This window comes from Trachypithecus francoisi, unplaced genomic scaffold, assembly GCF_009764315.1.
Source record: "Trachypithecus francoisi isolate TF-2019V2 unplaced genomic scaffold, Tfra_2.0 Lachesis_group11, whole genome shotgun sequence".
Taxonomy (NCBI): domain Eukaryota; kingdom Metazoa; phylum Chordata; class Mammalia; order Primates; family Cercopithecidae; genus Trachypithecus; species Trachypithecus francoisi.
In genome coordinates this window covers 94,319,036-94,345,009 of record NW_022681456.1, presented here as the reverse complement: position 1 = coordinate 94,345,009, position 25,974 = coordinate 94,319,036, and the positions used below count along the sequence as shown (strand labels likewise).

At 36.7% G+C, this 25,974-nt stretch overlaps 1 protein-coding gene and 1 non-coding gene across 2 annotated transcripts in view; one reads left to right on the top strand and one right to left on the bottom strand.

The window, feature by feature from the left end:
* MUC19 (mucin 19, oligomeric) overlaps positions 1-24,529 on the top strand; it is a 211,467-nt gene extending 186,938 nt beyond the window's left edge. Inside the window, 24 exon segments of the mRNA XM_033223489.1 lie at positions 422-477; positions 1,051-1,104; positions 1,859-1,912; positions 2,894-2,941; positions 3,190-3,243; positions 3,399-3,452; positions 3,773-3,826; positions 3,972-4,025; positions 10,416-10,466; positions 10,735-10,788; positions 11,356-11,397; positions 12,499-12,552; positions 13,628-13,681; positions 14,097-14,147; positions 14,658-14,711; positions 14,881-14,928; positions 16,930-16,959; positions 19,166-19,197; positions 19,286-19,448; positions 19,796-19,833; positions 21,350-21,464; positions 22,734-22,769; positions 23,420-23,528; positions 24,164-24,529. Coding sequence (XP_033079380.1) covers positions 422-477; positions 1,051-1,104; positions 1,859-1,912; positions 2,894-2,941; positions 3,190-3,243; positions 3,399-3,452; positions 3,773-3,826; positions 3,972-4,025; positions 10,416-10,466; positions 10,735-10,788; positions 11,356-11,397; positions 12,499-12,552; positions 13,628-13,681; positions 14,097-14,147; positions 14,658-14,711; positions 14,881-14,928; positions 16,930-16,959; positions 19,166-19,197; positions 19,286-19,448; positions 19,796-19,833; positions 21,350-21,464; positions 22,734-22,769; positions 23,420-23,528; positions 24,164-24,347 — 1,543 coding nt within the window. The 3' untranslated portion in view covers positions 24,348-24,529.
* Positions 7,432-7,538, bottom strand: LOC117091140. Its single transcript, XR_004440262.1, has one exon. It is a non-coding gene; the product is annotated as a U6 spliceosomal RNA (small nuclear RNA).
* Positions 24,530-25,974: the final 1,445 nt, after the last annotated feature.

The following is a 25,974-nucleotide window of genomic DNA, read 5'->3' as shown; positions in this document are numbered from 1 at the left end:
ATTGTATGAAAAGTTTTCTTTTTCCATTTTAGTTATCTCCATTTTAGGTATATCATAAAAATGAATTACTGGCTCAGAGGATTCCATTTCAGGTCAACAGAAGGCCAAAATGCACACAGATTTGCCTTGAATGATATATTTTTCCTTGAGCACAATAATGACTGAAATGTACAGTAGTTATCCCCATAACTCTAGTCTACATTTATATTCCAAAGTTTTTCTACTTTTATCCTTTTAAGAGCTACCACTAGAGGGTCAGCAAACCAAGGAACTGGAAGCACAATAGATAAAATGCACACAGATTTGCCTTGAATGATATATTTTTCCTTGAGCACAATAATGACTGAAATGTACAGTAGTTATCCCCATAACTCTAGTCTACATTTATATTCCAAAGTTTTTCTACTTTTATCCTTTTAAGAGCTACCACTAGAGGGTCAGCAAACCAAGGAACTGGAAGCACAATAGATAAATATGGCAGGAAAGAGGGCCGCTTGACTTACTGCCATTGAATTCCAGAAAAATGGAGTCCTCTGTTGAGGAATTTGCATCTTTATTTGATTTGAGAATAAAACTATGCATGAGAAAACACAGGCTGGGCACGATGGCTCACACCTGTAGTCCCAGCACTTTGGGAGGCCGAGGTGGGTGGATCACCTGAGGTCAGGAGTTTGAGACCAGCCTGGCCAAAATGGTGAAACCTCTTCTCTACTAAAAATACAAAAATTAGCCAGGTGTGGTGGCATGAGCCTGTAATCCCAGCTACTCAGGAGGCTGAGGCAGGAGGATCACTTGAACCTGGGAGGCGGAGGTTACAGTGAGAGATTGTGCCATTGCACTCCAGCCTGGGTGACAGAGAAAGACTAGGGTAGCTTCTGGCAACACATCTAAACCTGGGAGTTCAAACACAGTTGAGCCAGCCAGCTGGTGAGACTCCACAGAATAATTTACTAGTAAAGTGCCTCCCGTGGCACTGTTATCAAGAACACTTCACTTTCCTCACAATGCTAATTCCTCTCACTTCATATTTTCCTACCTCTCCTCTCTAAGAAGCTATGACGTCCTTTAGAGGCACTGGGACCACAGGAAGTGGAATGAATACAGGTGAGCACATGAGCTTCCTAACCTACCCACTTTTCACTTAAAATAATAGCCATAGTAGTTAACACTTTCTAGCATGAACTATGTTCCAAGCACTACTCCATATTTTTCTCATTATTATTTCTTTTATCCCTCATCCCAAATTGTGAGGTAAGCACTATTGTTCTCACAGACATTCCAGATGAGAAAAACCTATGGCTCAAAGATATTCACTAACTGAATGAAGCTCACACAGCGAGCAAACAACAGATTTCAACTCAGGCACTCTGGCTTCAAAATCCATCCTCTTAACCATGATACTAAATCACCACTACACTATACCGCTACACTCTTTTGTCACATCTCAACTCTTTTAGACTACTACAATTTCTACAATACCAATATTTTACCCAAATGAAAATTCAACAGGTAATCAGTCCTGCTTTGTTCCTTCTTCTAGGGGTATCAGGTAGCCAAATCACTAGCATTCCACTAGGTAAGTAAAGTACCTTTGTTTTCCTGACATTGAGTCCAGAAAAAGAGACATTCTCATTGAGACTCCACCACCACCTCACATTGCACCCTTCCCCCACCAAGTTTATAGTGAGAATGGAGCATTACATTTGCAAAATACAAAATAACTTTGGAACAAGCTGTCCCTGAAAATGTTTTTTTCTTGCATAATAAAGAATTCTGTAGTTGCCTCATTCTATTATAGAATGGGCTTTTATTATAAGAAAACAATCGATATAGTGGTACCCTTCCATTTTGTTTTTAGGTACTACTGGAGTGGTCTCTGGCAACACCATCTCACCTAGCAGTTTCAACACAGGTGAGTCAATGAGGAAACAGATGCTGTTTTTTGTTGTTGTTGTTGTTGTTGTTGTTGTTGGGGGCTAACTCTGCAGCAATGGCACATTATGTCTTTTGATGATTTTCTGTTAGCCCTCACTACTTTCTTCCTTTTTATTCTCAGAAAATATAACTTCCATGGAAGGAAGCATAATCAATGAAAGTGGAATTGGCAAATATATATATATACACACACACACACACACAAATAAATATATATATACACACCTATATTAATATACATGAGAAAAAACGAGAAACGAGAAAAATGACAAATGTATATATTATTTTTTTCTTGAGATAGTCTCACTCTTGAGATAGTCTCCAGCCCAGGCTGGAGTATGGTGGTGTGATCTCAGCCTACTGCAAATTCCACCTCCAGGGTTCAAGCAATTCTCTTACCTCAGCCACTCAAGTAGCTGGGATTACAGGTGTGCACCACTACACCAATCTATCTTTTTTTTTTTTTTTGTATTTTTAGTAGATATGGGGTTTCACCATGTTGGCCAGGCTGGTCTTGAACTCCTGGTCTCAAGTGATCTGCCTTTCTTGGCCTCCCAGTGTGCTGGGATAACAGGTGTGAGCCACTGCGCCTGGCCAAAGAATTGGCAACTCTTGAGTTTCTACAAATCTACATTGGGCCTTTGCCTTTTCATAGAGATATTTGTTAAACAAAGCTTGTATTTATAAAAATCATATCATTTCTCCTGGGGCCAAACCTTATATTACAATTATAGAAAAAGAGGCTCAGAGTCCAGAAAGATTCCCCTTTTAACATTCAAGCTATTACCGCAGTACATATGGAGGAAATATAAATCCATATTGTTCCATTTAAGGCAGCAGAGATGATAGAAGTTACTCTAGAGGTTTAGATATGTCATATTTTGGAATTTGGATGTTATGTTTATTGAATGCAGTTGAATACCTTTACACAAATATTGTTTTCATTTCTTGTCACTAGAAGCTACCAGTGGCACATCTGAGAGGTCAAACCCTGGAAGTGAAATAGGTAAGCGTGAAAAATACCCCGAAACCTCTGACATTTAACTCCAAGGAGCCAAATAATCAAGGCTGGACTACAAACTAATGTGTTTACTGTGACTCTGAATTTAAAAATGGAGAACACACTTCATGATGACAGGATAGCACAAGCTTTCTGCTGCTTTCAAGTCATAGACAGTCATTGCTGTCCATGTTCTTCTTGGGATGGTAAATGCATCACAATTTGGGGTCCCTCTTTCCCTCTCCCTGCTTTAGGCACCACTGGTATAGTCTCTGGCACAACAGTTGCATCTGGAAGTTCCAACACAGGTAACCTAATAGGGAATCTGAGGGGTTTTAGTCATGGAATATGACTGAGTCTCTCCCCCGAAACATACACAGTCTCTACCATACCCTGGGAATACCACGGGATTTTCTCAGTTATAGGATTCTTCTGAATTTACTTCTTTTCTCCCTTCACTTAGAAGCCACAACTTCTTTGGGCAATGGTGGAACCACTGAGGCTGGAAGTAAAATAGGTGGGCAATTAGCAATCAAATAATTATTTTTTCATCTTAAACTAAATCAAATTGGCTATAATGAACTTAGTGGACATTTTCCTCAATCATTGTGTACAAATTATCGGTATATAAATAGTTTACTCCTTATGAATTGCTGTTTACTTTTTTGCAATACAATGACATCATGAGAAGACGCCTAATATATCACTTAAGGCAAAAAAGTTCCTGATATAAACCTTTTAGTTCACTTGTGAAACCTGTTGTTTTTTTTCTAAACCAAATCCTAATTTTAGATGAAAAGGAATTCATAAATTGATTCTCTCCTCTTGTGATTTCAGTTACCACTGGGATAACTACTGGCACAACCATTGTATCTGGGAGTTCCAACACAAGTGAGTCATGAAAGAGTTGAAGAAACCTGCCTATGTGAACTTCTGGGGACCTGATGGCTCCCATAGGGATATTACATAAAGTAAGACTGTTACTCGTTTTTCCAAATGTCTGCATTCTATACCACTTTCTCCTATTTCTTCTCAGAGGCTACGACTTCTAGAGACATTGGAGTTGCCACTAGAGTTGGAATGGCAACTGGTGAGTTGTTTGTTTTGGGTTCTCAACAATTCTTTGCTTGAGTTTGTGGTAGTGATGAATGAATGGGAAGATGAGCTGAAACAGGATTTTGTATTTCACTTGAAGAGACATGTCAGGTAAATCAAGCTTGGGACCTTGCTCTTCAGATTGATTTTCTCCATACACTAGTCTTTTTTTATATTTTAAATTTTTTCAACTTTTATTTTAGATTCGGGGGGTACATGTGTAGGTTTGTTACATTTCCTGAGTGTATTGCATGATGCTTAGGTTTGGAGTATGAATGATCCTGTCATCCAGGTACTGAGCAGACTACCCAATAGTCAATTTTTCAATGCCCTCTTCTTCCTCCCCTTTTTAGTGGTCCCCAGTGTCTATTGTTGCTATCCGTATATCCATGAGTGTCCAGGGTTTAGCTCCCACTTATAAGAAAGAACATGCAGTATGTTTTTCTGTTCCTGCATTAATTCACATAGGATAATGGCCTCCAGCTGCATCTCTAGCTCCATCTGTGTTGCTGCAAAGGACATAATTTTGTTCTTTCTTATGGTTGTATAATGTTCCATGGTGTGTATACACTACATTTTAAAAATCCAGTCCATCATTGATGGGCACCTAGGTCGATTCTATGTCTTTGCTATTGTGAATAACCCTGCGATGAAAGTGCAAATGCATTTGTCTTTTTGGTAGAACAATTTGTTTTCTTTTGGATAGATACCCACTAATGGATTGCTGGGTCAATTGGTGATTCTGTTTTAAGTTCTTTGAGAAATCTCCAGACTGCTTTCCATAGTGGCTGCAATAATTTACATCCACATCAACGATCAATTCCCTTTCCTCTGCAGCTTTACCAGCATCTGTTTTTGTTTTGTTTTGTTTTGTTTTTGACTTTTTCATAATAGCCATTCTGACTGGTGTGAGATGGTATTTCATTGTGGATTTGATTTGTACTTCTCTAATGATTAGTAATGTGATTGTTTTCATATGCTTGTCATATGTGTGTATGCCTTCTTATGAAAAATAGCTGTTTGTGTCCTTTGCCCAATTTTTAATAGGGTTGTTTTTTGCTGGTGAATTTGTTTACATTCCTTGTAGGTTCTGGATATTAGATCTTTGTCAGATGCATAGTTTGCAAGTATTTTCTTCCATTCTGTAGGTTGTCTGTTAACCTGTTGATAGTTTCTTTTGCTGTGCAGAAATTCTTTAGTTGAATTAGGTTCCATTTGTCAAGTTTTGTTTTTGTTGCAATTGTATTTGGCATCTTTGTTATGAAATCTTTGCCAGGGCTGATATCCAAAATGACATTTCCTAGATTATATTCCAGGGTTTTCATAATTTTAGGTTTTGCATTAAAGCCTTTAATCTATCTTGAGTTGATTTTTTTATATGGTGTAAGGAAAGGGGTTCAGCTTCAATCTCCTGCATGGCTAGCCAGTTATGCCAGCACCATTTATTGAATAGGGAGCCATTTCCTCATTGCTTGTTTTTGTTGGCTTTGTCAAAGATCAGATGGTTGTAGGTGTATAACATAATATCTGGGCTCTCTATTCTGTTCCATTGGTCTGTGTGTCTGTTTTTGTACCAGTACCATGCTATTTTGGTTACTGTAGCATTGTAATATAGTTTGAAGTTGGGTAATATTATACCTCTAGTTTTGCTGTTTTTGCTTAGGATTTCCTTAGTTAGTCAAGCTCCTTTTTGGTTCCATATGAATTTTAAAATAGATTTTTTTTTTTCTCATTTTGTGAAGAATGTCATTGGTAGATTTAAATAGCATTGAATCTGTAAATTGCTTTGGGCAGTGTGGCCATTTTGATAATACTAATTCTTCCTATCCATGAACATAAAATGTTTTTCTATTTGTATCATCTCTGATTTCTTTCAGCAGTGTTTTGTAGTTCTTGTTGTAGGGCTCCTTTGCCTCCCTGGTTAGCTGTATTCCTAGGTATTTTATTTTTTGTGGCTATTGTGAATAGGATTGTCTTTTTTGATTTGGCTCTCAGCCTTGATGTTGTTGATGTATAAAAATGCTACTAATTTTTGCACACTTATTTTGTGTCTTGAAACTTTGCTGAAGTTGTTGATCAGATCGAGGTTTTCTGGGCAGAGACTATGGGGTTTTCTAGGTATAGAATAATATCTTCTGCAAACAAAGTTAGTTTGACTTATTTCCTTCCTATTCGGATGCCTTTTATTTATTTCTTTGGTCTGATTGCTCTGGCTAGGACTTCTAGTACTGTGTTGAATATGAGTGGGGAAAGTTGGCATCCTTGTCTTGTTCCAGTTCTCAAGGGGAATGCTTCCAACTTTTGCCAATTCAGTATGATATTGGCTGCGGATTTGTCATAGATGACTCTTATTATTTGGAGGTATGTTCCTTCAGTACCTAGTGTTTTATGGGTATTTAACATAAAGGGATATTCAATATTATCAAAAGCCTTTTCTGCATCTATTGAGATGATCATGTGGTTTTTGTTTTTAGCTTTATATGGTAAATCACATTTATTGGTACATACATTTGTGTATGTTGACCCAACCTTGCATCCCAGGGATAAAGCCTACTTGATCATGGTGGATTAGCTTTTTGATATGCTGCTGGATTTAGTTGGCTAGTATTTTGTTGACATTTTTTGCATCTATGTTCATCAAGATCATTGTCTTGAAATTTTCTTTTTTTGTCGTGTCTCCATTAGGTTTTGGTATCAGAATGATGCTGGCTTCATAGAGTGAGTTAGGGAGGAATTTCTCCTTCTAAATTTTTCGGAATAGTTTCATTAGGAATGGTACCAGCTCTTCTTTATTCATCTGGTAGTATGTATCTGTGAATCTGTCTGGTCCTGGGCTTTTTCTGGTTGGTAGGCTTTTGATTGCTGATTCAATTTCAGAACTCTTGATTGGTCTGTCTAGGAATTTAATTTCTTCCTGGTTCAATCTTGGGAGGTTATATGTTTCCAGGAATTTATTCATTTCTTCCAGGTTTTCTAGTTTGTATGCATAGATGTGTTTGTGGTAGTTTCTGGGAGTTTTTTTTTTTTTGTAATTATATGGAGTCTGGTAATATTTCCTTTGTCATTTCTGATTGTGTTTATTTGGATCCTCTTTATTAGTCTAGATGGCGGTCTATCAATTTTATTTATTCTTTCAAGAAACAAATTGCTAGATTCATTAATATTTTGTATGGTTTTTCACATCTTAATTTTTTTTCAGTTCAGCTGTGATTTTTGTTGTTTCTTGTCTTCTGCTAGTTTTGAGGTTGCTTTGGTTTTGTTTCTCTAGTACCTGTAGGTGTGATGTTAGGTTGTTACTTTGAGATCTTTCTAACAGTTCGATGCGGGCATTTGGCGCTATAAACTTCCCTCTTAACACTGCTTTAGCTGTGACCTAGAGATTCTGGTATGCTGTATCTTTGAAAAATATGGAATGCCTCATGAATTTTTGTGTCATCCTTAAAGCAGGGCCATGTTAATATTCTCTGTATCATTCCAATTTTAGTATATGTGCTGCTGAAGTGAGCACAAGAATTTCTTTGTTCATTTTCTGCCCTGATGATCTACCTAATGCGTCAGTAGGGTGTTGGAGTCCCCCACTATTACTGTGCAGCTGTCTTTTCGCAGGTCTAGAGGTACTTGCATTATGAATCTGGATATCCCAATGCTGGGTGCGTATATGTCTAGAATAGTTAATTCGTCTTCTTGAATCGAACACTTTATCACTATGTAATGCCCTTCTTTGTCCTTTTTTGCTGTTGTTGGTTTAAAGTCTGTTTTATCTAAGAATAGCAACTTCTGATCTCTTTTGTTTTCCTTTTGCATCATAGATCCTTGTTTCTTTATTTTAACTCTGTGGGTATAATTACATGTGAGATGGAGCTCTTAAAGACAGCAGATGGACGGGTCTTGTTTTTTGTTTGTTTTTGTTTATTCCAACTTGTCACTCCACACCAGCTTTTTAGATGTGATTTTTATGAAACTAAGAATGATGTGTTATTCTGAATCTTTTATCCATCTTGCCTTCATATGGTCAGCTGGAGTTTTCAGGAGCCTAGAAAACGCTATATCTTGGTTAGCAAAGATCTTTAATTTTCCCATCTTGGACTTCTATTGCACATTAAACCTATTCTCATGGGTTTATTCTCATGAATAAGGTTCCAATAAATTTAATTTTAAAAAATCACCCCACACTTCCAAGAAGTCCCTATTGAAACATGAGGGAGCCACACCACAGGAAGTAAAACTGATGAGCAAAGGAAAAGCAGTGCTTTCCAAAGTATTTAACCACAGCAAAGGGGCTCCAGAATGACAGTTTTGCCACAGTTGGTTTTGGGAGATGAGAAAGCCTGGGAGAAAATGTGGTTTTTGTTTTTCTTTGCATAGAGAAGCCCTTGGATGGCTTATAAGAAATGTGCATTTTTCCAAGTCTATGCTATTTTCTGGGTTAAAAAAAAAGTCATTACTATGGTCTTTCTCTCTCTCTCTCTCTCTGTTTTACTATCTTTCCCTCAATTTCATTTTCATTTCAAATCCCCTGGAATATCTTCTTTCATCACACTTGCTGGAAATTTCAACAGGGATTAGTCAAAATTACAAAAGAAAGCTGTCTATGAGTACTTCAGGCAAAAGGCCATCTCTTCTTTGAGAATATGTCTTCTACTATAACATGAAATATTTTCCAGATTTCAAACTTAAATCATCTCAACTTTTTCCTCTACTACCAGGAACTACAACTTAATTACTAAATATAATACCACTACTAGAAATTAATTACAGAGGATTTCATTAATTACTAGTGAAATTTAGGCCCTGACAGGAGATGATAAAACTTTTCATTTGAAGACTTACTGAAGTCCGTTGAAGGTGGTCATATTAATGCTGTGGAATACCCTGGACTAAAGATTTAATTAGGGACATCATTGTTAGGACATAGCTTCCCAGAAGTAGATACCTAAATGGGGACAGGAATCTTTCTAGGTAAAATATTTCCACACTTGTCTTTGCTCATACTACTGTCATATCAAACAAAGCCACCACTAACCAAGATTTCCAGGCTGGATAAATAAAAGATGACTGAAATAAACTTTAGGCATCTTGGGCGTCTTTTGTTTACTTGAAAAAATGATGATGGAAAAGAATATTTTCTCTTTTCTATTCAAATGTCTGGGGGATGTAAAACAGTATGGAATTTTCAAGGAACTATAATACAATAATACAATATACTTGTGGAACGCAACCCAGATGTTGAGAGAGCATGGAAAGAGGGAATGTTGGGAAATTTTTGGAGCTTCTAGATTACAAAGTTGGGACAGAAATATCATGAAATGAAGAAAAAAATCACTCATCAATTCTGTATTCTATGAGACTATTATAATATTGGGCTCAATTATAACACCAAAAATTAAAACATTGATTAATGGGCAATGAGAAGGGATTTTTAAATAGGTTAATTATCATGCCCAGGTTGTATTTTTTGGGAATATTAATTAGTCACAGGTAGAAGATTAATATGAAAGAGAGTAAGAGTAAGGGTGGAGGTATGTTGTATAGTTTGAAATCTCTTGGAAATGACAGATGGTTAGGGACTGAAATAAGCTAGTCATAAGGGGATGCAGAGGCAGAAAGAGTGTACAATATGTTAACCAGTTAGAATCAACAAGTGTGGCTGAGGAGATAAAGGAGAGGAATAAATTTAGCTGACTCATAGTTCATGATTTGAGTGCTTGGGTGGATAGATGATGGTGCCATCTACCAAGTTTGTGAATATACTAGAGGAAATAAAAATAATACTTGATAGGTGATACAGTAAGGTCTGATTTTGATCATTTGAATTCAAATTACTCTGAGGTTTCCAGGTAGTGATGTCCAGAAGAGTTGATGAAGGTGACTGGGGCCCAGACGAGAAGCCTGTACTGGGATAGAGATTTGTCAGTGATTTGCTTACAAATAATATTTGAAACTATGGGTACTGATGAGTTATTTAGGGTTACATTAGCCCTAAATAACCCACTGTGTGTTATTTACATACAGGGAGAAGAGAAAACAGACAAAGAGAGTTCCTTGGGCTCTCCAGGACATAAAGGGTGGACATAGGCAAAGAGCCTGAAAGGGAGAGGAGTTCTGGTTTAGCGATTTCCAATGTGTTTGACTTAGCACTGTGTACTGAAGTACTGGGATATACCATGTTATACCAGGAGACCATATTGCCTTTAATTTTGGGATTCAGAATCTCAAACAGGATCAGCCAGAATTTGCTGGGGACATATTTTTTAATATTTCATTTTTTCAGAGAAGCTAGCCTCATAGTTATGAAACTTTGAAAGTAAAAAGTAGAAGGGGGGAAACTCTCTTGAAAGAATTAAAATATTAAGATTCTCAATCCTTTTCATTTTTCAACCTTTAGGGATCACCAACATAATTTCAGGGAGAAGCCAACCTACTGAAAGTAAAATAGGTGAGCATGGGGAATTGAAAAAGGTGAGGATGGGAAAAGCCCTTGTTCATGATGCTAACTTGGAAAACAAGGATCCCAGAGGACTGAAGCTAACCAAAATGAACACTATAAAACAGGGAAAACCATGTTTAGTTTACCTCTTAGGAAAGGAATCCTGGAGAAGGAATGCATTGTCTCACAGAAACACATGGATTTGTTCTAAACCATGATTTCTATCCTATAAGACACTGCTCATATTACCCCCTCTTCCTTCTCCCTCTCCTCCAAGGCTACACTGTGATAGGCTCTGGGACAACAGCCTTACCTGGAGGTTTCAGAACAGGTAAGTCAAGTAGTAAAAGGAATTATCCTTTAAACGGCTCTTAGTTAAGGAGTGTAATTGGATTGTTCACAGCTCAATGGATGGATACCCCATTCTTAATGATGTTCTTATTTCACATTGCATGCCTGTATCAAAACATCTCATGTACCCCATAAGTATATACATCTACTATGTATGCACAAACATTAGAAACATTAATAAAAATAGTAAATTATCTCATAACGTCATCTATTGCCATATCATTTTCATGTTGACACGCTCCATCTTTTCCACTTTTCTTAAGTTGCTCTTATAGAGGCCACAACTTTTAAAGGTTATGTTGGAACCACTGAAGCAGAAATTTCATCAGGTGAGTTTTTTCACATTTTGGATTCTCCACGATTTTTCCATTTGAGTTTACTACATACAGATTTTGAATGAAAATGAATGTGGCTGGAAAGTGGTTGCTTTCCCTTTAATAAAAGATCATGAGGCCAACCTAGATCAATTCTCTGATTTTTCCAAGATATATTATAGATGTATTAATTATCTAGACACATCCTTTCTTTACTGCCTTTGTCTTGTCAGGCAATACCCCAGGATCAACAGGAGTCACCAGCAGCCAAGAAGGTGAGATTACTATAATGGATGCAGGTAATTTTGCTGATTAAGAGATTATTCAATAGATGCAGGTAATTGTGCTGATTAAGGCTTTGATTTAGACATTTAACCTTTGATCACAAGTTTACACACACTTTGTTTTCTGGTTTTCTTTCTCTGGAGTACTTGTCCCTTTTCTTACATTTACTGTAGAAAATTTTTACTGGAGGTAAATCATGTGCATATAAGAAACACATTCTCAAATTTAGTAATTGAAGTCTGGATGATTCTAGATCTAGAGAAATGAGATATATGAGGCAATTGTGACTTTCCTCTCCCATATTTCCCTTGAACATACAATTATGAAAGAGTCAATTGGAAAACATGCCAGGCTTAGCATTTAGTGCAAGAAAACTTGTTAAATTGTTTTCTGTTGCTTCAGAGAAACCAGGTTATGTGGAAAAGCCATACATTTCTGATGATGGGAAAGGCATTGTGTCCTTCCCTCTTATTACAGGCACCACTGAGGTAGCCTCTAGCATAATTATTTCTGGAAGTTCAAACACAGGTATGTAAATATTTAGTAGGTAGCTACAAGAACCTAAGGCTAGAAAACTAAGATCCCTTCTGTGGAACTGACTGTAGCATCCACACATCAATTCCTACCTCATTCTTCTTTGCCTTTCTTAGGGTTAAACGAGTGTCTGTCAGTGGTTAAATCTGTTTAACTCCACTGGGTTCTCATTAATGACTCCTATCCATTGCTTCAGCATAGGGAAATACTGGGGGTAAAGATAAGACTCAGGAAGTCCCATTAGGGTATTTACCTTTCCTAGCCATCTATGGTTGTTTCCTTGTTTTGGGGTTTCTCAGGCTCATGCCAGAGTCCCCAGGTCAGGCTGTGAAGGCACACAGGGCACCACTAAAGGAGAGAGCAGACACTGAAATCCATGAATTCTCATCTGTCCAGAGGAGTTATTTGTGTGTCTGTAATTCACAAGGTGCCCTGTGGGCTAGCTGGAACACTGGCCCAGAATGTCATCTGATTTGCTTTCTCTTCCTCATGTTGATCTCTGAGGATAGGAATAAGGGCTGTGGCTGATATGAATTTGCCCTCATTTTCCTTTGCAGACACCACTGTAGTATCAAATGGAATCACTGGAACCCCAGAAACTTCCATCGCAGGTAATATAAATTATTGTCTCAAATGAAGATTACATGCTCAACATTTCTGTGTCTTTAACACCAAAGTAAATACTGTTTACAAAGTCAATACAGATAGGCAATATTTATCTCTTTGAATGAATGTCACACTTCAACTGTAAAATAAAATTGTACCAGGTGTAGTTAAACAGGCAAAGAAGACTTTGTTCAAGACTATTACAATGAGTGTCAAAACCATTGCAATAGGGGAGAGAGACTGAACTCAGCTCTGATAAAGCAAAAGGCAGGAGAATTGTTTAGTGCTTGGCTAAGCTAGTGGAAAAGTAATGAAGAATGTTTGGAGAGACTTTAACGTATATGATTAGGCCATCTGTGTTTGGTAATTGGCACTTAATCAGGTCAAAGTTAGGCCCCTGCCCTCCCACAGAGATTGGGAGATAGAGGCATTATTTTTCCTGATAATTATATTTCAAAAGAGTGGCTGTCAGGTCCTTGAGAAAGATATTTATGAATTGTCAGATTGACAAGAGAGTGGGAGAAGAATTACATCTCAAAGGGACAGAGGAAGAATTTAAAAGTAAGGCAAGTTATCTAAAGTAAATAAGAAAAGGGAGGTTAAGAGCCAATAGCTAGGAACAAACCTGTCTAAAATGTAGTTAAGCTAAGGGCAACATTAGGTCTCTCATTTTCTCATTTTTTCCCACTCTCTCCCTCCAAAGTTAATACAGGAGAACCAAGAAACCAAGTTACATGAAATAAGAGTTAAGCTTGAGAAAAGTTCTTGTCATTTAGAGAAGGGGCACCAGAAGTGAAACATGTATAAAGTGTGAGAAAAGCTCTCATCACTTAGAGAAAGGGAACCCAGAAGAGAAACATATATCAGGGTCAAAGAAGAATCTTCACTTCACCTCTGTGAACAAGGGATTGCTACAACAGGAAGTTCTTAGTGTTTCCACAGCGGGGGCGTGTGCTAGCATTAGTAGATGTGTTAGTATATTCCAACTGCTTTGAGACTCTTGTTCCACGTGGAGGTGTCTTAAGTAAATGCTCTTCTGAGATCAGAAAAAGTGTATTGCTCTTCCCTTGCTCATTTTAGGTCCTTCCAAGGAAGCATCTGACGAAACCGCTGCTCCTGGACCTCCTACCACAGGTAAGTCAAATAGTAATAAATACATTTGTCTCGGTGGCCCCTCAGAAGACAGGATAGCTTATCTGCAGTTCTCACAGAAGTAAAGAGTAGAATGATGGTTACCAGTGGTTGGGGTAGTTGTATATAAGGGGAGGGGTATGGTGGGGAGATGTTGGTGAAAGGATACAAGATTTCATTTAGACAGGAGGAGTAAATTCAAGAGATCTATTGCACAAGATCATGACTGTAGTTAATAATATATTCTTGAAAAGTGCTAAGAGAGTGGCATAATGTAGTTCTTCAGAACATCATGTACAAAATACATAGTTTTATCTGTCCATCTAAAGCATGAAGAATAAAACATTTTTTTTAAATGAAGTTAAGCTCTAGCTTCTCCAGTCCCCTGTACTCACCACTTTTGTTTCTTTTTAAGCAGTCACTGCTTCCACAGGAGTCAAAATAACTTCTGGAACTGGAGTGCAAACAGGTGAGTATTCAATGTGGCTTTGATTATACATGAGAAGTTGAGTTAGGAGGAGAGGGGTAGGAGAGGGTAGGAGAGGGGTAGGAGGAGAGGGGTAGGAGAGGTAGGAGAGGGGTAGGAGAGGGGTAGGAGAGGGGTAGGAGAGGGGTAGGAGAGGTAGGAGAGGGGTAGGAGAGGGGTAGGAGAGGGGTAGGAGAGGGGTAGGAGAGGTAGGAGAGGGGTAGGAGAGGGGTAGGAGGAGAGGGGTAGGAGAGGGGTAGGAGAGGTAGGAGAGGGGTAGGAGAGAAGTGAAAGGCCGAGGCCAGGATGATGGCATTCAACTTCCTCTTAGAACACAACTTTGAAATTCCACTAAGGATACCTTTTTTTTTTTTTTTTTTCCCTCTGGGAGTTTTTGGTTTAGGTTTTCACTGGGGCTCCCCTCCTAAAGACTTCTTCATGCAGATTGAGAATTCTGAGCAGGGGATTATGAAGGGTGCTAGTCCTAAAATATCTTATATTTCCTTTTGTGAGGCTCCACCTTGGTTCCATCTGGAGTGCCAACAAGACCACAAGTATCCCAGTCAGGTAAAATCAGATGACCCAAATGAACTGGAATAAATTGTCTGTTCCACACAAAGTTTTCCCTGAGTATGAATTTGTGCCATCATTTGGGCATGTACATAAACACAGACTTGATATGTGTAGGTTATTCTAATTTTTAAAATCACAATACCATCCATTTATTTCCTCTCAGAAACCACTGTCGTGGCAACCAGAGAAGTAGAAACTGAAAATAAAACAGGTCAGTATAGGAAAAGCCCTAATTTCTTTGTTACTATGTCAACTAATATTTCTTTAGTACCTTATGTGTGCTAAACTCTCTAGCAGACAGTAAAAGCAAAAACATCAGCAGGATGCAGCACTTGCCATTTTTTATTCTGTGTGTGTGGGAGGAAGAGATTATTTTGGGCACAGATAGTATATATTTAGTGATACCCAAAATATGCACAAAATATGTGGTTCCGAGGGTGGAGTGAGAGTAGTGTTAACTTCTGCTTATTAATTGGTAGTGTGGAGTAAAGGCATGAGAAATGGCATGATTGAGTTTAAAATTGGCATGGATGGGGAGGGTATTCCTGCAAACAGCCCTGGAAAAGATAAAGATATAAGACCTCATGGGGGAGTTCAAGAATCAACCAGATGTTGCCAATGACTGCATAAGGTTCAGGGAGGAAATGAGAGCAAAAACGTAAGTAGAGGAAATTTTATGAAGAACCAAACTTCAACAAGGCTTTATCCTTATAGTAATGGGATACCATTAAGGATTTGATCAAGAGTCTGACATGATCAGATAGTTGAGAAATTACTCTGATACAAATGTGGTGATTAGGAGACTGTTCTCTATGGCTCCTCTTACAAATATCTCCAACGAACGCTTGCAATCCTGGTCAGGGAATATTTTCTCTTGTATTTATGCCTAATTGATCTTTTTTCTCTCCTGTTGCTGGTTTCTGTTACTTTGCTAAGCATCCATAATTAGCACCTGGCTTAGCCTCCCTATGTAAAGAGTTGGAAACATTTGATTACCCAAATTTCCATACCTTTAATTCATTTTGTAATCTATATTTGTAATCTAATCTACCCAACCTATTAGTTGTTGGGATCACTTTACCTAAACATGTAGAAATTTTAAGTTCTCTTCAAATATTCTGTTGCTCCTAGGTCAGCCTTTTTCTTGGTAGGTTGAGATACACACACACACACACACACACACACACACACACACACACACATATACACATATACACATATACACACATATGTATACATATACGTGTGTGTATGTGTGTGTGTGTATATACACACACACACATATACATCTCAACCTACCAAGAAAAACGTGTGTGTGTGTGTGTGTGTGTGTGTGTGAGATATATATATATATATATTTAAACAGAGTCTTGCTCTGTTGCCCAGGCTGGAGTGCAATGGCATGATCTCGGCTCACTGCAAGCTCTGTCTCTTGGGTTCAAGTGATTATCCTGCCTCAGCCTCCCTGGTTGCTGGGACTACAGACAAGCACCACCATACCCATCTACTTTTTGTATTTTTAGTAGAGATGAAGTTTCACCATGTTGGCCAGGCTGGTCTCAAACTCCTGGCCTCAAGTGATCTGCCCACCTTGGCCTCACAAAGTGCTGCAATAACAGGCATGAGCCACTGCGACTGGCCAGATTACATAAAATATTCATTTTCTTTTTAGAAGTTTTGGAATAGAATTTGAAATTTATGAGTGAATTGTTGGATTGACCAAAATATATGATGTGTAAATGCTAAAAAAAATACATATTGCGAGTTTAAAGCATTTGTTGGGGGAGAAGATAGAGCAAAATTGAAGTATTTCAAGAAGATAAGGAGAATAAAGTTTTTAAATGACTAAAACTGGGTAATTAATACTCATACTGTAGCAGAATTATTATTTTCCCTTTTTAAATCTCTTTTTTTGTCCTATTCATTAGAACTGCCTTCAAAAAATTTTGAAGAGTTTACCTTGATGTTTTCTCCTTTTGATACTTATATTTTTCTCTCATTAAAATATGAGGTCCAAAGGAAACACTGTACAATGGAATTTCAAATGCAGCGAGGAGCAGGACGGGGAGATAGATGGGAATATATCTATTTGTAAGACTAGCTATGTAGACAATTGTTTTCAGCAATAGAATAATGAATTAGATAACTATACTTGCCACAATACTATTCCAGTAACTTCAGAGACTAACTTAAGGTTCCTGTCTTTACACAGAGTGTCTAGCCTCACTTCCACCAGCTCCAGGTAAGAGTACCACGACTTCAGAATTGCTCTGCATTAATGGCTCCTCTCGTCAATCAAATTTCAGAGGTCCTGCTAATAAAAGTCACCAGCCATGGAAATGTTATAAAATAGGAAAACATGTATTGGATTAACTTAGCTTTTATTCACCTAATAGTGAGTAATAGTTCATTTCCTCCTTCACAAACCAATGAAACCAAACCAAACAAATATACCTTGTTACTTAGATCAAAACAAGGTTTACCTACTAAATGTTTCATATAATTATGATACCTTAACCAAAATATTGTCACTTGATAGTGAGCATCTTTTTAAACTAGATAATTTCAACTGGAGGAATGAGCTATAGTAGAAAAAATTCCATTTAGCCAGAGTTAAGTAATTTTAAGGAACTTTACCACCCCACCATTCTCAAGACAATGTGATATGCTTTGTAGCAAGTAAACAAAATTACTAAAAAATATGCAGCCATAAAAAAAGGATGAGTTCATGTCCTTTGTAGGGACATGGATGAAGCTGGAAACCATTCTGAGCAAACTACCGCAAGGACAAAAAACAAAACACTACATGTTCTCACTCATAGGTGGGAATTGCACAATGAAAACACTTGGACACAGGGTGGGGAACCTCACACACCAGGGCCTGTCGTGGGGTGGCAGGAGGGGGAAGGGATAGCATTAGGAGATATACCTAACGTAAATGACGAGTTAATGGGTGCAGCACACCAACATGGCACATGTATACATATGTAATAAACCTGCATGTTGTGCACTTGTACCCTAGAACTTAAAGTATAAAATAAATAAATAAATAAATAAATAAAATAAAAAAGGTAGTCGCATCTTCAAAAAAAATTACTAAAAAATAATTCTCTGACCTTAGTACATAGTGGGAAAAGGAAGGTCTTCAGATAAATAGGCAAATTTCATATCAGGCAGAAAATAAATTTCAAAGTAAAAATATAAACTATGTATTATATATAGAGTGCATATTGTCTGTCACTTGTGTTGTATATTCTAAGGTATCTCCAGGAATTTCATTACAATATTGGTATTTGAGAACACAAACAGACCAGTCCAAGGCATGTAAATGAGATAAGTGAGATAAAGTTGAGAAGGTCAGTTTGAGTCACAGTATGAGTGACCTCGAAAGCTAGACTGCTAGAATAAAGTGTTTGTTTACACAGCTATAAGGGACCATCAGAGTAGTAATGAGATGAGAATTAGGCTTTAGAAAAATTATGTTACCTGATTGGATCAGAAGGAGATATGAGTCAGAGTAATCTCCTAAAAAAAACCAGTAGAGTATGCTAGATCAAAAATGTAGTAAGATCTTGGAGTGGCATTGTAGCAAGTAGAATAAGGAAAGGAAGAAATGAATGTGAGATACAGGATTTGGCAGTAGATTTGATGCCAGTGATAGAAAGAAGAACTTAAATGGCTCCTTGATTTTAAGCTTGAATGATTGAAAGTATAGTTCTATCCGTAGAGAAGGAAGCTAGTCTAGAAAAGAAGCTGGTTTTGGGGGGAAGATGATACAATCTGTTGTGTGCACATCGAGTTTTGGGTTTCTATAGGTCTGCCAGGATTCTGTCTAGAGGTAGAGCGAGAACAGGCTCCAAAGCTATGAGAGAGGTCTGGGCTGGAGCTGGACATTTTAGAGTCATTCTTTTGATGTTACAGTGCACATTGTGGAGATAGAGGAAAGAGTTAGAGGCAAAATGAGAGAGAGTAAGACAAACTGCCAGTGAAGACAAAAATTTCAGAGTATTAAGTCTGAAGAAAGGAGAACATTTTTCAAGAAGGTAAGAATGAACAATGTCAACTATGGCAGATAACTTAAACTGAGAAAAGGCCCTTGGGTCTGGTAATTATGAAGCCATGGTGACTTGTAGGATTGGAAAAGCAGAAGTCAGACTGCAAAACAGTAAGTCGGTTAGTAGCCGTAAGATTGATTGACCACTGCCAGGAGAAATTAAGAATTATCCTTTGCTGAGGATTATAACAATAGGATATGCCTGTTGGTAACAGTTTGCTTAAAGCAGGTGGACTTGATTTTATTCACCTTAAGGCACCATAAAATCTTGTATAATTCTGTGACTCTGAAATCCTAATGTCAATTACAGTATTGGCCACCTGGTGGTTATCTATAAATAACAGATGGTTATATTTTGCCAAATTTAATTACCATTTATCATTTATGTTAACAGTTTGTCACGGTCCACTGGGAGAAGAGAAATCTGTAAGTACACAGTTTTGCTCTACTTTAATCCAAATGTGCTCTCATTCCTGTATTTGAATAGAAGTCTAAACTTGGTTTGTATATGTAGCCTGGAGACATATGGACTGCCAATTGCCACAGATGTACCTGTACTGATGCAAAGACTATAGACTGTAAACCTGAGGAGTGCCCTGCTCCACCCACATGCAAAACCGGAGAAAAGCTTGTGAAGTTCCAATATAATGACACCTGCTGTGAAATCGGATACTGTGGTGTGTATTCATAATACATTATTTTAATTGAATATGTTCGTTGATTGTTTATTAACATATTCAAGAGATACTTTTTGAACTACCAATTTTGTCAAACATAATACTAGATAGGTGTAATAAATAGTACAGAATTAGTATAATAATATTTGCATTCTTAAAACTTACCATCTTCAGAATGGGGGACACCCAGAATTAAGTTATGAATATAATCAGTAAATTAAAGGAAGACTATGATATTATGGTTAGAAACATTACAGTTGTTTGCTATGTATGATCTCATCTACAATTTCTGTTTTATAAATAGAAATTATAGTATTTTAGAATAAAACAGTATATTTATTTTTCAGAACCAAGAACATGTTTATTTAACAATACTGACTATGAGGTAAGGTCTTTTCTTCGTTAAAATGTTTTTGTTGATTATATGAATAAATTTAATACTCGGCTATATTAAGGGACTTTCAGCCTATTTTATATATATGATATAAATATATATATTATTTAAATATATGTTTATATATTTAATTTATATATATAAATTTAAATATATATTTATAATATAATATAATATAATATAATATAATATAATATAATATAAATATATTATATATATAAAAGAAATTATATAATAAATATATATGTTTGTGTATATATATTTTTTAACCCTAGTAACAACGGATTGGAATCCATTCATTTTTTCCCCACACCCACTTCCAAAGGAACATCAAATGTAACACTCACCAGGACTCTTCAAAGGAGGAAAACATAATTCTTGATCATTAACTACTCAGCAGTAGAGCTTCTGAACAAAATTTCCCATGGGCCTTGCCAGATGGAGAAGACATACTTTGTAACATTCAAATCAATGAACAGAGTCAAACTGTAATTATAACCAGAAAGATCAGATGGTCAAGCTGTCAGAGATCAAATAAGAAAACCCAAAGGGCTAGAACCCTATTATGCAGCGACAGCAACACAATATATTCAAGGCTGGATTTTGACAACTAATTTGACATTTTGGACAATAATTTAACTTTTTAGAAAAAAGTATAACGAAGCCATAAAAATCAGATGATTCTCAAATTGATATTAACACACTTGAAATGGTGATAGTAAATATTAAAAAATTTAAAATGAAATATATGTGGTATATTAGGCAATAGATAAAACATCCTATGAGAGTTTTACTTTGATAACCCATTTATCACACTCACATTTCTACCTGGACTTCTTAAATTTTTAGTGTCCAAAGTTGATCTGACTTGAACCTGTGGTAGTTTTTTAACAAAAAATATGATGATATTTAAGAAACAAAAGGAAAGTTTTCTTCTGATCATTTATAGTAAAATTCCAATTTATCAGAAAGTTCATCTTGTCTGAGGCCATGAAATAAATGCAGTTTCTCAAACTGTTGTTTGAATATTTAACATAAGCTAATTACAAAGTAACAGCAGAGAACTTAAAAGTATAGGAATATAGGCCAAGATAGAAGACATCTTGTGAGACTTGTCATTTGTTTTAATATGATAAGCCTATTTTGTGCCATTTTTTCCCCCACTTAAATTTCTCGTTTCCCCTTAAGCTTAGAACATAACAATTGATTAAGTGCTTGATTACTATAAAAAAACCTGTCTTGAAAATATAATAGAGTAACTGTTCGTGAATCTTAATTTGAGGATTGAGAATCTTGACACATTCTGTGTCTCAATGAACAAATTTGGTTTATTCATGGAAGTGGAAGACTTTCAAACCATCTTTTCTTTACTATTAACCTAATGACAAAGTGCCTCTGGAAAATCACTAAACATGATTTTGAATTTTTAAACTGATATTCTTGCAAACCTCTAAAAGAAATCAAGGTGAATAATTACTTTGTTTTCGTCCCCCTCTTTTCCTCCCAGATTGGTGCTTCATTCGATGACCCCAGCAACCCCTGTGTCTCCTATTCCTGCAAAGACACTGGCTTTGCTGCAGTAGTCCAGGACTGCCCAAAGCAGACCTGGTGTGCAGAAGTAAGTCATCTTAACTAATGAACACTGAGATTCAGTTCTCATATCAAACCCTGGCTGGGCGCAGTGGCTCACACCTGTAATCCCAGCACTTTGGGAGGCCGAGGAGCACAGATCACCTGAGGTCAGGAGTTTGAGACGAGCCTGGCCAACATGGTGAAACCTCGTGTCTACTACAAATATAAAAATTAGCCAGGCATGGTGGCAGGTGCCTGTAATCCCAGCTACTCAGGAAGCTGAGGCAGGAGAATGGCTTGAGCCCAGCAGGCGGAGGTTGCAGTGAGCCCAGCACTGTACTCTAGCCTGGGGAACAAGAGTAAGACTTCCTCTCAAAAGAAAAAGTCAACCTTCTTCAATCTCATTAGAAAATATTTGTGTCTGGCTAGCAGACATAAATATCTTGTAGATTGCATAGCTCTTTAAACAAATGCATTATATCCAGAGCCCGAGTGATTCCAGACATGCTCATCTTTTATTGTTAAGTATATATTTTTTTCATATCAAGAAAGGCTCTCATGTTTTGCAGGCTTTATAAAACTTAATTTAGTGCTCATCTAGAAGGAGTCAGTTATTATAGAAAGCATTTTGCTATTTCTAAACTAAAAAACTCACTAACTTTTAAAAATAGCTCAAATAATTATCTATAAGGATACCAATTTTTCTATATAATCATGTCTGGGTACTTTAGGTCTTTCTTTGTGTCACAGTTTTCTCCGTTTCTGTGCTCCCCAAGTATGGCTGGGTTTTATATTAATGAATGCTTAAGTTTCAATTATTAAGGGAGGTTTAAGTTACCATTTTTCCTTCTGAAGATATAATTGATAATATGGTATGATGTTTTATTTTCGAGCTCTAATACCGGATTTCAATATTTATCATGCTTTTACTTTGTTATAAATTTAAACCTATCAATTTCTCAAAGGTGCAGCTTCTAATTGTGAGTTTCTAGTGTGTAGTAGTAATATTATTGTTAGAGCATTTTTCAGTAAGTGATAAATAATATAATATTATTTAATGTTATCTTTAACAAGAATTTAGTTTAAAGCTTATTTTTCCTTTACCCATTGTTGAAAAATTTTAGTCATATTTTTATTACTAAGCTGATGTCTCTCCTTTCCTGCCCTTTGCTTGCTAGATCTGGGGTAAGATTGTCCATCTGTTCCGTTTCCTCTTTGTGATGTGATGCATTTTAACCAATTAAGAAGTGTTGTGTTATTTGCAGAAAAATTTGGAACAACGTTTCCCGTTTTCTCTTTTTTCTTACCCCTACAGGAAGACAGAATCTATGATTCAAAAAAATGTTGCTATACATGTGAGTAAAGTTAAGTTCTGCACAGAGAAAAATGTAAGCTGTTGACAAAAGTTTAATTTCTTTAAAACAAAATGGCAGATCATTAAGAGAAAGTATCTTGTATTTTTAACACAACAGGTAATCTAGCCTATCTGTGTAAACTTCCATTGGATATTTGTTCATAATGTATTATGGCTATGTATTCATGTTGACTGCAACATTCTTCTCAGTAAAAAAACAATGTTTACAAGGGAACAAATGTAATTTTTCATGGAAAAAATTAGCTTGTTCTTTTGACATCAGCAAGTTGTGTTGTAAATGGTGTATTAGATCATAAGGATAATCAGTGATGAGAAAATGGATGTCAAAAATAATTCATCCACCCGTTTTTGATAGATGTCAAAATAATCCATCTACCCATTTCTTCCCCCTCCCTTCCTCTTACTTCTCCCCTCAACGCCTTCACCTGTGATAGTGTGATAGTGACAACAGGAACAACAAGATACCAGTAATCTGAGTATTAACCAGCTACCTTGTAATGGTGCTGAGATGGTTAATCTCCTCAATCATGTTGCGAAGTAGTTGCTATTATTTATAGGTTAAGAAAGTGGAGGGTTATCAGTTGTTAATGTTAAACCTCACTTCTGACTCGCTTTTCCTTTTCGTTTTAGGTAAGAATAATTGCAGATCTTCCCTTGTGAATGTGACTGTTATCTACAGTGGTTGCAAGAAAAGAGTTCAGATGGCAAAATGCGCAGGGGAATGTGAGAAGACTGTCAAGTGAGTTCTTTGAATGTGTATCGTGTGTTAACTTTGTAACCTTGTGGAGAAAATGAACCTTTTAAAATATTACATGGAAAAACTTTTATGTGAGAGCAATACTATTTTGTTATAAGGACCAAATGAAAGAAGAATCTAAGATATTAAGATCTGAGAACTAAAATATTCACTTAAAATAGTGATGAGTCATTCCAAAGTAGTTTTCTAAATATGCCAACCATGATACCTTTGTAACAAATGTACTCATCTTCATACAGTGACTACAGAAAATATTTAAGCAAAGAAGTGAATTTCTTGAATTACTTACACTTGAAATTTAGACAGTATGTTTTTCGTTTATGTACACTTTTATGTATAGATTAATGTAGAGATAATCTCATATTAAGTTATATTTAACATTTTATTTAGTTTACTTTTTCACCATAATGCTCCAATTATGAGATTATAACTTCTTTTCAGATTTCTTATCACTGAGCAACATCAGAGCTTTATAGTGACATGGGAAATGCAAGGTCTAGAAAAAGAATAAATTGGTTACAAGGCTTGCTAAGTCACTTAGACAATTACTGCTTGAGTAATGATGTCAGTTTATCTTTAAAATTCTAAAAATGTTTATTACTGAATTTTTCTTTTAGGTACAATTATGATATCTTACTCTTGGAACATTCATGTCTTTGCTGCCGAGAAGAAAACTATGAACTCAGAGACATTGTACTTGACTGTCCTGATGGGAATACAATCCCTTACCAATACAGGCATATCACAACCTGCTCTTGTTTAGACATATGCCAACCATATACGACTTTCATGTACAGTTAATGCTGACATCACTTTCCCAGTTTTAACAGGCCTGGTATTTATTTTATAAGTGAGGAAAAATAATTATTAAAATAGTGGGAATAACTAAACATTTGTATCTCACTCAAAACAATGAGTTCTCATTATGAGGAATTTTGCTCTCTCGTGGACTGGATCTGAAAAATAAACACAACCTGACAAGCAATTCATGAGCAAGGGTATTTATTTTACAGCAAAACGAATTCTGCAAGTCTAGCAGAAACTGGATCATATCATGACTCTTCAATATATTTTCCTTTTATCCTTCAGCTTCTTATGCCCTTCTCCTGTTTCATTTCCTTCACTTATTGAAAATGTAGACTTGGTTTTCTTTTCTCACTTCCTATGCCAGTTGCATCACTCCTCCCATCCTACTACAACTCCTCCTGCTAGGACACTAGTGACCTTCTTATAATTCTGCCTACAGGGTCTGATAGCATTTCTACTCTTCCTTTCTTGAGACATTTTTCTCCTTGTTTCTATGACATCATTTCTTTTTTCTTTCTGTGACATCATTTAAAATTAATGCGCCTACATTGTGTGGACAGCTTTATTTCTGCCAGTCCTCTAAAGTTTAGTTTTCCAGTCGCATCCTGTTCTGCTTGTCATTTTACTCAGTCCTTGGCCAATTTCATCAATTTAAGTAGATGTATTTACACGTTGAGGATTTCCAGTCTGTATCACCAACCTCAACCTCTGAGTTTCAGACACATTGATACAACTTTGAATTTAACACCTCTCACTGGATGCTCCATAGGTACCACAAACTCAGCAAGACCAAAACCAAAAGAAATATCTTTCTCTATCTAACTCAGTCCTGTGCTTGTATATTGTGTACCAGTGAAGTAGGTAGCTAAATAGAGAGATTAGACTGAGGCAGGCAGATCAAGAGGTCAAAGAAATTGAGACCATTCTGGCCAACATGGTAAAACCCCATCTCTACTAAAAAATACAAAAATTAGCTGGGCATGGTGGCGCGCGCCTGTAGTCCCAGCTACTCAGGAGGCTGAGGCAGGAGAATCACTTGAACCAGGAGGTGAGAGGTTGCAGTAAGCCAAGATTGCACTACTGAATGCCAGCCTGGTGACAGAGCAAGTCTCCATCCATAAAAATAAAAAAGGGAGAGGTTGAGGTTGACTAATATTATGGCTGTCATCTTTAATACATTCTACTGCCTTGCTGTCTCACACACATCCTTCTTCCTGAACATATATATTCAAATGTGCCTTGGATAAATGATTTACATAGGTAAAATGTGTGCAGTTATTAACACTCTTATCCCCTTCCCAACATGAAGGCAAACCCAAATTATCATAACCTATTGATGAACCAGTTCTTACTTCTCTATATCACTTTGACTAGTGGTAAATTTAACTATCATCAAACACTGTATGTCTAATGGTGAAGAAGAAAATAGATGTGTTAGTATATTGGTAATTGCCACCAAAGGTGGATAACAATTCCTTATGAGTGGACATTACAGGCCTCACTTCTACAGCCAGTCCCAGGGCCTTTGGCTTTCCTCTATGTCTGTCACTGGTTGCAGGTTTTCCTTCCTCTCAGTGCATACCAGAGTTCATCATCTCACAAAATTATGAGGAGCTTGAGC